The sequence below is a fragment of the Vipera ursinii genome, assembly GCF_947247035.1.
Source record: "Vipera ursinii genome assembly, contig: scaffold_248, whole genome shotgun sequence".
NCBI lineage: Eukaryota > Metazoa > Chordata > Lepidosauria > Squamata > Viperidae > Vipera > Vipera ursinii.
The window spans coordinates 20,208-33,198 of NW_028148411.1; the positions used below are offsets into that span (position 1 = coordinate 20,208).

The following is a 12,991-nucleotide window of genomic DNA, read 5'->3' on the forward strand; positions in this document are numbered from 1 at the left end:
GAGAGATTCTCGTCTGTCATTTCAGAATTTGTCGGTTCACATTGTCTGTTCTATTCTGTTTGGCATCAAGCAATTTAGAACAACAGCCCTTCCTGTTCTTCTTTTCCAGAAGAAAAGATAGAAGGAATATATGGGAATATTTGCAGAAGGGAGAGAGCAACTTGCAGGAGATAAGTCAGGAATGGGAGTCATGTAAAAACACGCAGGGATTCATAATCTCACTGAGATTTCAAAATGCAGGAACAGATTGAGACACGTGCAGTGTGTGGATTTGCAAGGATAAGGGTAATGCTTGTTAACAACTGTATTTAAATGGTCAGATCTGGCTCCCATGTGCAGATGTCACCAAGCACAGGGAGCAACACAAGAGGGAAATTATTTATGCAACGAACAAGTTCTCCATTTCAAGAAGAACTGTGCTGGAGTTCTCTTTATGTACAAAACAGCAAACGCAGGAGTCTGAGGTCCCTTAAAAAGGTCACTTGGAAACTATATTTCTTTACAATGGACTATATACACTTATATACATGCGCGTGCAAGCACACAGAGAGGAGTGAGGAAGGGAAACGAAGCATATAATCCTGCTTCTTTGGGAATCTTTAAAACAAAGGCCGTTCTTCTTTGAACTTGCAGTCGGCTTTAGTAGAAAAAGCAGCCAAAGACGACAGCGACGCAGAAGAGGCTTTCCTGGGGAGACCAAAAGAAGGGTTGTGAGTGAAACTGCAACTGATGACTGCTGGACTTCAACTCCCAGAATTCCTCAGCCAGCATGGGGGAACTATGGCCCCTTCATGACTCGTGGACTTCAACTCCCAGAATTCCTGAGCCAGCCTGGCTCAGCTTGGAAACCTCTCCCTTTCCCCTCAGCTTGGCTGGCTCAGGAATTCTGGGAGTTTATTTATTATTTGGATTTATATACCACCCCTCTCCCAAGGGACTCGGGAGTTGAAGTCCACGAGTCATGAAGGGGCCTAGGCCTAGGCCAGGGGTAGGCAACCTTGGCTCTTTTATGACTCGTGGACTTCAACTCCCAGAATTCCTCAGCCAGCATGGCTCAGCTTGGAAACCTCTCCCTTTCCCCTCAGCGTGGCTGGCTCAGGAATTCTGGGAGTTGAAGTCCACGAGTCATGAAGGGGCCTAGGCCAGGGGTAGGCAACCTTGGCTCTTTTATGACTGGTGGACTTTAACTCCCAGAATTCTTCAGTCACCGTAAGGGAACTATGGCCCCTTCGTGACTGGTGGACTTCAACTCCCAGAATTCCTCAGCCAGCATGGTAGAACTACAGCCCCCTTCATGACTCGTGGACTTCAACTCCCAGAATTCCTGCGCCAGCATGGCTCAGCTTGGAAACCTCTCCCTTTCCCCTCAGCATGGCTGGCTCAGGAATTCTGGGACTTGAAGTCCACGAGTCATAAAAGAGCCAAGGTTGCCTACCCCTGGCCTAGTTATTCATTTCTTTTTGCCCCCCTCCCCCCCGCCCTGGCAATTTATTACTTTTCCCATTCTGCATCCTTCATCGTTAATCCTATTAAAATTTAGATTACAAATGTTAATAACTGTCCTTTCTGGTTATGTTGCAAAATTCTTACACATACAGGTAGTTCTCGAGATACGACGGCGGGGTTAATATGTCACAGTGGTTATGAAAGTTTATCCAAAATGTTTACATAATAGTGACAGCGATTAATATTTATATGTTACTTATATGTAAGGGTGTAGGTCTGTACGTATGTTGTATATACTATGTTTTAAATGTGTGTTAGGTATGTGTACACTTTGAGAGGAAGCAACTAAATTTCATTTTTAATGTGTGCCGTTGTGCCCACAGGGAAAAAAATGACAATAAAGGTTATCTAATCTAATTAAAAATAAACATGATGTATTGTTTGTTTTGATATAAAAAGATTTTACTTTTTTTTTGCAGAGGTCATTAAGCAAACGTGGCGATCCTTAACTGGGGACCCACTGTTTGCTAAGGGTGCAGTTTTGTTGAAAATTGGAACCCACCGCGCTACTAACTTAACGGCTGCAGTGATTCAGTTAACAATCGTGGCGAAAAAGGTCGTCAAATGGGGCAAAGGTCATTCAATACATGTCTCGCTTAACAACATAAATGTTAGGTTATAAGTTGAGGACTACCTATAGAGACCTAGGTCAGACTGACACACACTCCCTCTGATACGCACACATTTTAACAGCTACCCGGTGAAGAACATTAGTTAAAAAAAGAGAGAGAGAGAGAAAACTAAGGAACTTACATTGATGAAAACATCCTGAGCGTAGTTATCAGTGTCAGCATCCCAGAAACAGCGAGCAGCCATGCTAAAATAAAAAATAAAAATAGGACACTAGTTGGTAAAAAGACGAAGTACAGGTAGTCTTGACTTACACCAGTTGGTTTGGTCACTGGTTCGAAGTTATAAGGGCGCTGAAAAATGGGATGACCGTTTTTCACACTTACCGTCAAGGTCAGGTGATCAAATGCACAGGTATAGTAATATAGGTGGTACCTTGCTCAATAGTAGTAACTGTGAGAGGGATCTTGGAGTCCTAGTGGACAATCCCTTCAATAGGAGCCAGCCGTGTGCTGCAGCTGCCAAAAAAGCCAACACAGTGCTAGGCTGCATTAACAGAGGGAGAGAATCAAGATCACGTGAAGTCTTAATACCACTTTACAAGGCCTTGGTAAGGCCACACTTGGAATATGGCATCCAGTTTTGGTCACCACGATGTAAAAAAGATGTTGAGACTCTGGAAAGAGTGCAGAGAAGAGCAACAAAGATGACTGGAGGCTAAAACATATAAGGAATGGTTACAGGAATTGGGTATGTCTAGTTTAATGACGAGATGGACCAGGGGTGACGTGATAGCAGTAGTCCCAAGATCTCAGGGGCTGCTCCAAAGAAGAGGGAGCCAAGCTATTCTCCAAAGCGCCCAAAGGCAGGATAAGAAGCAACGGATGGAAAATAGTCAAGGAGAGAAGCAACCTAGAACTAAGGAGAAACTTCCCGACAGTTAGAACAATTAACCAGTGGAACTCCTTGCCTCCAGAAACTGTAGATGCTCCAACACCGGAGGTTTTTAAGAAGAGACTGGACTGCCCTTTGTCTGAAATGGTATAGGCAGGCTTTCCTGCCCGAGCAGGGGGTTGGACTAGATGACCTCCAAGGTCCCTTCCAACTTTATTATTATATTATTATCAGAACTGAGCTGCTTGGCAACTGGCTCATACTTGTGATGGTGGCCATGTCTCCTGGGGTCACGAGATCCTCTTTTGTGACCTTCTGACAAGCAAAGACAATGGGGGGGGGAAGCAGCTTCATTTGACTAACTATATTACTAACTTAACAGCCATAGTGATTCGCTTAACCCAGGGGTAGGCAACCTTGGCCCTTTCATGAATCGCGGACTTCAACTCCCAGAATTCCTGATCCAGCATGGGGGAACTATGGCCCCCCTTATAACTTGTGAACTTCAACTCCCAGAATTCCTGAGCCAGCCATGCTGAGGGGAAAGGGAGAGGTTTCCATGCTGAGCCATGCTGGCTCAGGAATTCTGGGAGTTGAAGTCCACCAGTCATGAAGGGGCCATAGTTCCCCCATGCTGGCTCAGGACTTCTGGGAGTTGAAGTCCACGAGTCATGAGGGGGCCATAGTTCCCACACGCTGGCTGAGGAATTCTGGGAGTTGGCCTGCGAGTCATAAAAGAGCCAAGGTTGCCTACCCCGACTTAACCAGCGTGGCAAGAAAAGTGGTCAAAGGTGGGCAAATTACCCCAAAGCTGCCTCGCTAAACGACAGAAATTTGGGGCTCAGTTGTGAGCGTAACAAGAGGACTCCCTGTCGTGTTACCGATATCTGATCTTGTGTACGGCAAGTGAAGAATTTTCCTAAGCTGCCTTGGCCGCGTTTTCAAACAGCAATACGAAAAACGTTAGTCACCTAATATAAAAAGGATGGAAATGTGAAGTGACAAATTCTGAAATGACAGAAGAGAATCTCTCCAACTAATATAGAATAGAATAGGAGCTGGAAGGGAGCTTGGAGGTCTTCTAGTCCAACCCCTTGCCCAAGCAGGAAGCCCCATGCCATTCCAGACAAATGGTGGTCCAGTCTCTTCTTAAAAGCCTCCAGGGATGGAGCGCCCACGATTCCTGGTGGCAAGCTGTTCCACTGGTTAATTGTCCTCACCGTCAGGAAGTTTCTCCTTAATTCCAGGTTGCTTCTCTCTTTGGTCAGTTTCCAAGCATTGTTTCTCGTCCTTCCATCTGGTGCTCTGGTGAACAACCTAGCCCCCTCCTCTTTGTGGCAGCCCCTAAAATACCGGAACGCTGCTATCATGTCTCCCCTCTTTCTTCTTTTCTTTAGATTAGCCAGACCCAAGTCCTGCAGCCGTTCTTCGTATGTTTCAGCCTGCAGGCCTTGGATCATCTTAGTTGCTCTTCTCTGGACTTTTTCCAAACTCCCAACATCTTTTTTTGTGTTATGGTGACCAAAACTGGCTGCAGGATTCCAGGTGTGGCCTCACCGGCTGTCCAGATCCTTCTACAGAGAAGAACAACATAGGTGGTCCTCAACTTATAACAGCTGAGCCCAACGTTTCTGTATCTAAGTGGGACAGCTGCTAAATGAGTTCTCCCCATTTTAAGACCTTTCTCGCTACACGTGTTCAGCGAACACTGCAGTTGTTCAGTTGGCGACACGGTTGTTAAGAGAATCTGGCTTTGCCCCATTGATTTTTTGCTTGTCAGGAAGTCGCCAAAGGTGATCACGGGACACCTCCCCCCGGGGACGCTGCGACCGTCGTAAGTAGGAGCCAGTTGCCGAGTGTCTGAATTTTGATCATGTGACCACGGGGGAAGGCTGTGACAGTCATAAGTGTGAAAAACCGCCCTAAGTCACTTTTTTCGGTGCCGTTGTAACTCCAAACAGTCACTACACGAACTGACATGTAACCAGCATGACCGAAGAGTCCAAAGTGAGGGCAATAGTTTTAAGTGAAGTGAAACTTACTTCACTCCCTCGCCTCTTTGTTCCCCGATCACTACTTGCACCACTATTTTGTATCGGTGCAATCCTTTCTCTGAAAAAGAGTGCAAAGAAAAAAAATTAATTGGAAAATGTTTTACAGATGGCGTGCGACGCCGGTGAGACTAAGCAAAAAATGTTTAAGAACACCTCAATGCAAACAAAGACGAGGTACCTATTACGACATCTGGTCGACCTGCCCTAAAGCAAAAAAGATTTTGGGTTAAAATACACTTATGGTTGGAGAAGATGACTAAAAAACAAATAAGACTTTAAACCAGAATGTTTTTTGTTAGGAATAATAGGAGCCAATTACGAGAAAGATTGCAGGTATCTAATACTACGTGTACTAACGGCAGCAAGAATTGTATTTGCCCAGCGTTGGGAAAATAAAAACTTATCAACTGAAGAAGTATTAATTAAGAAAAACTTAAAGAGTGTGCAGAAATGGATAGACTGACTTTAAAGATTAAAGAGGAAGAAGACTCGGTGTGCTTTAGAACATGGGATAATTTCTACCAGTGGCTAGAAAAATGAGTCAGAGAGAAAGGAACGTGCTATGTAATTTTGAATATATATTAGTAAGAAAGGCTATTGAGTAATTAACATATTGTTTATGATAATTATCTATATCTATTGCTGTTAGTTAAATACATGTAGCCAGACACTATGCTGTTTGCTAAATATTGAAAATGTTATTTGGGAAAACCGCAACCCCAACTTTAACCCCAATCCTAATCCTGATAGCACCTTATCCTTTACCCTATAAAAACTAATAAAAACTATCTATCTATCTATCTATCTATCTATCTATCTATCTATCTATCTATCTATCTATCATCTATCTATCTATCTATCTATCTATCTATCTATCTATCTATCTATCTATCTATCTATCTATCTATCTATCTTTGTTGTTGTTAGCTGCAAAGTCATATCCAACCCATCACGACCCCATGGACAACGTTCCTCCAGGCCTTCCTGTCCTCTACCATCTTCTGGAGTATCTGTCTATCTATCTATATAAAAAGAAAAATTAATTGGGATTAAAACACAAGTCCTCAGCCCAGGACGACGTTAACGCTGGGTAGGCAGGTGGACCTAAAGACCTTTCAGTCTGTCGCGGATTAACTCAGATAAGACTTTGGTTCGGCCTCCGATCTCCTCCGGGTTGTACTGCACATTGGCCAACTCCTCCTTCAGGATTTCCCGGATGCAATCTTTCACCATGGAAGAACGGAACCTAAGAGAAAAGAAATAAAAAAAAGAAAGGAAAAAAAGAGAGAAATAACAGTCTTGGAGTCTGGCACAGGTAGGAAAGCTGGAGGTTGCAAACTCCGGCTTCAGAAGATCTGTGTCCCTAGGAAACAGGCAAACACCAATTGGCCGTAAGCGCGAGGACTGGTGGCTAAGTCGAGGACCACAGCCAGAGATTTACCAAGAATGTTTCCCCAAAAGGCAGAGCTGCACCCTTTTTTGTGTGTCTAAATTTTCCCCCCGTTTCATCCACAAGCCCCTGAAAATACACCCCCCCTTTCAATAGCTCTCCTTTAATTTTTTTTTTTTTGCCCTTGTGCAAATTCTATAATAAAGGGCTTCTGATTTTGGAGAAGAAACAGCTTCTAGGGAACGGCCAAGTTGCATGCAGGTGGTCCTCAACGTACGGCCGCAACGGAGCCCAACATTTCTGTTGCTAAGCGAGAAAGTTGAGTGAATTTTGCCCCATTTTACGACACCTTGCAGTTTTTTAAGGGAGTCACTGCAGTTGTTCAGTTCAAATCAAGTCAAGTCAAGCTGGCTGGGTGAATTTGGGGCCAATCGCCAGGAGACGGAGAGTTCTAGTCCCACCTTAGGCATGAAAGCTGGCTGGGTGACTTTGGGCCAATCGCCAGGAGACGGTGAGTTCTAGTCCCGCCTTAGGCATGAATGCCAGCTGGGTGACTTTGGGCCAATCGCCAGGAGACGGAGAGTTCTAGTCCCGCCTTAGGCATGAATGCCAGCTGGGTGACTTTGGGCCAATCGCCAGGAGACGGAGAGTTCTAGTCCCGCCTTAGGCATGAATGCCAGCTGGGTGACTTTGGGCCAGTCCTTCTCTCTCAGCCCAACCTACCTCACAGGGTTGTTGTGGGGAAAACAGTAGGAGGAAAGCGTGCTGGATACGTTTGCCGTTTTGCGTTGTTTATTTATTTATTTAGAAAATGTATTTTAAAAGCAATGAAATGAAATGCGAAAAGGAGCAGACTGTGAGGTCAGGAAAGCAAAGTCCGAAGACCAGGCTTCCCACCATGCCCCGCGCCGGCCTACCTCGCAGGGCTGTCGTAGGAGCAAAGGAGCGAAAAGGGGAGCATGGGAGAGCGGGCTGACCTGTGGTGGAAGGCCGGGCGCAGGTGGTAGGCCCGGGCGGGGCTGGGGGCGCTGCTCTGCCGGGCCAACGGCGTCTGGGTCGGGGTGGGCGTCAAGGGCGGCGCCGGTTCCGCCATGGCAGCGGCCGCTTGGCTGGAGACAGCGTCCCTACGGCGTTGCTAGGGCGACGACGCCCCGAACTTCCGGTTCCTGCTCTTTCGTTCCGCCGAGACTTGTTTTCCTGAACGTCACTTCCGATGATAAAGCTTCGCCACGTACCAAGCACCTCGACCAAGGAGGGCAGCGGTGCCGCTCTAGCCCGCCTCATGTCTATAATGCTCAAGGGCCAGAGATAGCTAAGAACAGAGATAGGAAAGTGAAGAGTCGCCTTCCTTTCCTGGAATAGAATAGAATAGAATAGAATAGAATAGAATAGAATAGAATAGAATAGAATAGAATAGAATAGAATAGAATAGAATAGAAGAATGAAGAGTAGAATAGAATATGGAATAGGAATAGGAATGGATGGACACTAGTCAAGGAGAGAAGCAACCTAGAACTAAGGAGAAACTTCCTGACAGTGAGAACAATTGACCAGTGGAACAACCTGCCTCCAGAAGCTGTGAATGCTCCAACACTGGAAGTTTTTAAGAAGAGACTGGACAGCCATTTGTCTGAAATGGTCTAGGGTTTCCTGCCTGAGCAGGGGGTTGGACTAGATGACCTCTAAGGTCCCTTCCAACTTCTTCTTCTTCTTCTTCTTCTTCTTCTTCTTCTTCTTCTTCTTCTTCTTCTTCTTCTTCTTCTTCTTCTTCTTCTTCTTCTTCTTCTTCTTCTTCATTATTATTATTATTATTATTATTATTATTATTATTGGAATGGAATGGAATGGAATGGAATATATTTAAATAGAATATGGAATAGGAATAGAATAGAAATAGAAATAGAATATAGAATGGAATTGGAAAAGAATATAGAATAGGAATAGAATAGAATAGAATAGAATAGAATAGAATAGAATAGAATAGAATAGAATAGAATAGAGAATGGAATTAGAATAGAAATTAATGGAATGGAATTAGAATGGAATTAGTCAAGTGTGACAGACACACATTTGTTCCCCTTTTCACAAAGGGAAGGCTGCCAGCCAAAAGATGCCCTTTTGGGACAACGCAACAGACCTCCTGGCATTAATCCACATGGCAGAGAAAGACTCATTGCGTTTCTGAGATCAAAAGCAGCCCCTATGTGGTCCCACACTTTTGTCATCCCTATGTATCACAGAAGGAGGAAGCCTTCTTCAGATTCAGGTGTGCAGGACCACACCTGCATTCCGTGCAGGTGGAAAAACACCTCTCATATCAGCTGGGCAGCAGGAAGTCGTCGTAGTCTGAATTCCCCCAAAACAGTGTTGAAACAGCATTGGGATTACTAGGCCTCTGACTCTACCTATTTCCCCATTTCTTAAAGAAATGCAAGCGTTAAAATGAATTTCAGTGAAAATTGCTGATTTCATTTGGCATTAAGCTAAACTGTAACACTGTTTCCCAACCTTAGCAACTTTTAAGACATGGACTTCAGTTCTCAGAATTCTGGAGGCAAGCTGCTCCACTGATTAATTATCCTCACTGTTAGGAAGTTTCTCTTTGATTCAGGTTGCTCCTCTCTTTGATTGGTTTCCAGCCATTGTTTCTTGTCCTTCCCCTTTGGTGCTTTGGTGAATAATTTGACCCCCTCTTCTTCTTTGTGGCAGCCCCTGAGATACTGAAATACTATTATCATTTCTCCTCTATTTCTTCTTTTCTTTAGTCTAGCCAAACCCATGTTATAACTGGTAGCCAGCACGGATTTGTCAAAAACAGATCGTGCAAAAACCAATCTTATTTCATTCTTTGATGAAGTGACCAAATTAGTAGACCAGCGAAACACTCTGGACATAGTATACTTAGATTTCAGTAAGGCATTTGACAAAGTAGACCACAATCTACTGCTTGGTAAGCTAGGAAAAATATGGGATAGGCAGCATCACCACCAGATGGATCTGTGGCTGGCTGGCAAACCGTACTCAACAAGTAGTCCTCAACAGCACCACATCCACATGGAGGGAAGTAAGCAATGGGGCACCACAAGGCTCCGTCTTAGGCCCAGTAAACTCTTCAATATCTTCATCCATGACTTAGAGGAGGGAATAGAAGGGGAACTCATCAAAGTTGCAGATGACAGTAAACTGGCAGGAGTAGCCAACACCCCAGAAGACCAACTCAGGATCCAAAAAGATCTTGACAAACTTGAACAATGGGCCCTATCCAACAAAATGAGTTTCAATGTGGAGAAAAGCAAAGTCTTACATTTAGGCAAAGATATAAGTACAGATTGGGTGAGACCTGGCTCAAATACAATAACTATGAGATGGACCTTGGAGTCCCAGTGGATGATCACTTGGCCGTGAGCCAGCCGTGCGCAGCAGCCGCCAAAAAAGCTAACGCAATCCTCGGTTGCATAAACAGAGGGGTAGAAGCAAGATCTCGCGAAGTATTAGTATTGCTTTATAAAACCCTAAGACCACACCTGGAATACTGCAACCAATTTTGATCACCATACTAAAAAAAAGATGTTGAGACCTTGGAAAAAGTTCAGAGAAGAGCAACTAAGATGATCCAAGGCCTGGAGACCAAAATAGAGGGCAGGGCAAGAAACAATGCTGCAGCTGCCAAAGAAGCCAACACACTGCTAGGCTGCATTAACAGAGGGATAGAATCAAGATCACGTGAAGTACTAATACCACTTTACAATGCTTTGGTAAGGCCACACCTGGAATACTGCATCCAGTTTTGGTCACCACGATGTAAAAAAGATGTCGAGACTCTAGAAAGGGTACAGAGAAGAGCAACAAAGATGATTAGGGGGCTGGAGGCTAAAACATATAGGGAACGGTTGCTGGAATTGGGTATGTGTAGTTTAATGAAGAGAAGGGTGAGGGGGGACATGATAGCACTGTTCCAATATCTCAGGGGCTGCCACAAAGAAGAGGCAGTCAAGCTCTTCTCCAAAGCACCTGAAAGCAGGACAAGAAGCAACGGATGGAAACTAACCAAGGAGAGAAGCAACCTAGAACTAAGGAGAAATTTCCTGGCAGTTAGAACAATTAACCAGTGGAACAACCTGCCTCCAGAGGTGGTGAATGCTCCAACACTGGAGGTTTTAAAGAAGAGACTGGACAGCCATTTGCCTGAAATGGTATAGGGTTTCCTGCCTGAGCAGGGGGTTGGAATAGATGACCTCCAAGGTCCCTTCCAACTTATTATTATTATTAACAATGGTTGGAAACTGATCAAGGAGAGAAGCAACCTGGAATTAATGAGAAACTTCCTGACAAAGAGGATAATTAACCAATGGAACAGCTTGCCACCAGAAATCATGGAGGTTTTTAAGAGGAGACTGAACAGTCACTTGTCTGAGATGGTATAGGTTCTCCTGCTAGAGCAGGGGGCTGGACTAGAAGACCTCCAAGGTCCCTTCCAGCTCTGCTCCTATTCTATTCTATTCTATTCTATTCTATTCTATTCTATTCTATTCTATTCTATTCTATTCTATTCTATTCTATTCTATTCTATTCTATTCTATTCTATTCTATTCTATTCTATTCTATTCTACGTATTCTATTCTACCTATTCTATTCTATTCTATTCTATTCTATTCTATTCTATTCTATTCTATTCTATTCTATTCTATTCTATTCTATTCTATTCTATTCTATTCTATTCTATTCTTTGGGGCAGCCCCTCAGATATTGGAAGACTCCTGTTATGTCATCCTTAGTCCTTCTTTTCATTAAACTAGACACTCCACTCCCTTAATCATCTTTGTTGCTCTTCTCTGCACTCTTTTTTTAACTTCTCAACATCTTTTTCACATCGTGGTGACCAAAACTGGATGCCGTATTCCAAGTGTGGCCTCACCAAGGCATTATAAAGTGGCATTAACACTTCACCTGATCTTGATTCTAGCACAAAAACAAGTGACATTTAGTGGCTCACATATTAAAAACCACGAAATCAGAGATCCTGCCAAACAGAATAAATAAAGAATCCCTTTGTTCTCACCTAGAAAAAGCTTAATTAATATTCGGCACGGGAAATTTTGCTTACCTTTCTTTCGCTCAAATGTCACGAAGATGAGATGACAGGACCATCCGCTTAAAAGCGAACCGTCTCGATCACTTGACAGATACGATCAGACACGAAATCAACGAGAAAAGAACCGTTGCTATTTGTTTTCAGGGCTTCTGAAACCTCAAATGGAAAAATAATTGCCAGTTCCTGCCTTTGGTTGATTCTGATAAAAGAGGAAATTCTAGAATTGCTTCAGATAAACACAGGCATCGTCAACAGGGCAGATTTTAAACTTTCTTAAATGTTTGCCTATTGACTCTCTCCTGAAACGTTCCCCATTGATTGCGTTCATACAATAGGTTTAAGGAAGCAGAAAAGGACTTAGCAGAGGCAGTCCTCGACTTACAACAATTCATTTAGTGACTGTTTTATGTTGCAAGGGCACTGGAAAAAGTGGCGTAGCGCCGTTTTTCACACTTACAACTGTTGCAGCATTCCCCCGTCGTCACGTGAGCAAACTTCAGAGGCTTGGCAACCGACTCATATTTATGATGGTCGTAGTGTCCCCTGGGGTCACGTGATCCCCCTTTTGTGACCTCCTGACAAGCAAAGTCAATGGGGTGGTGGTGGGGTGGGGAAAGCTGGATTCGCTGAACAGCCGTGTTATCAAATTAGCAACTTCAGCAATTCCCTTAATGACAAGATAGGTCGTAAAACAGGGCAAAATTCACTTTAAAAATGTTTCACTTAGCAATGGAAACTTTGGGCCCAGTTGTGGACATAAGTCAAGGACTACCTGTGTTTTCATAGAATTTTGTCAGCTGGATGGGTTTTAAGGTGGATTAGTTATTTGGGGTTTACCACGTTGTGCGAACCTAGGATATTGAGTTAGTTCATAGGACAACAGATTGTGAGAACTCAGACATTCTGTTGATTTGGTAACCAGGAGAATAGAATAGAATAGAACAGAAAGAAGAGAAGAATAGAATAGAATAGAATAGAATAGAGTACAGTAGAGTAGCGTAGCATAGAGTAGAGTAGAGTAGAGTAGAGTAGAGTAGAGTAGAGTAGAGTAGAGTAGAGTAGAATAGAATAGAATAGAATAGAAAGAAGAGCAGAGAAAGAACAGAATAGAGAAAGAAGAGGAGAAGAGAAAGAAGAGAAGAGAAGAGAGAAAGAATAGAATAGGATAGAATTAGGAAAAAGGAATTGTATATAGAAAAGGAATAGAATATAGAATAGAATAATAATAATCGGTGCTTTTTTTGTAAAAGAAAAAGGTGCCGGAACTCACACATGTCATACAACCCGCCTTGCCTACCCTACAAGGTTCCATCCAAAAAAGGTGCCGGAACTCCGTTCTGAGCGTTCTATGAGAAAAAAAGCCCTGATAATAATAATAATAATAATAATAATAATAATAATAATAATAATAATAATAATAATAATGATGATGATGATGATGATGATGATGATGATGATGATGATGTTGGAAGGGACCTTGGAGGT

The 12,991-nt window shown here is 43.4% G+C and overlaps 1 protein-coding gene across 1 annotated transcript; it reads right to left on the reverse strand.

Annotated features, from left to right (window-relative positions):
* Positions 1-317: 317 nt before the first annotated feature.
* On the reverse strand, positions 318-7,613 carry DYNLT2B (dynein light chain Tctex-type 2B). The gene is made up of 5 exons (XM_083380097.1): positions 7,392-7,613; positions 6,137-6,270; positions 5,013-5,082; positions 2,260-2,323; positions 318-687 (listed from the first exon to the last, which is right to left on the reverse strand). The coding sequence occupies exons 1-5, from the start codon at positions 7,505-7,507 to the stop codon at positions 640-642; spliced, it is 432 nt and encodes a 143-aa protein (XP_083236223.1). The 5' UTR covers positions 7,508-7,613; the 3' UTR covers positions 318-639.
* Positions 7,614-12,991: the final 5,378 nt, after the last annotated feature.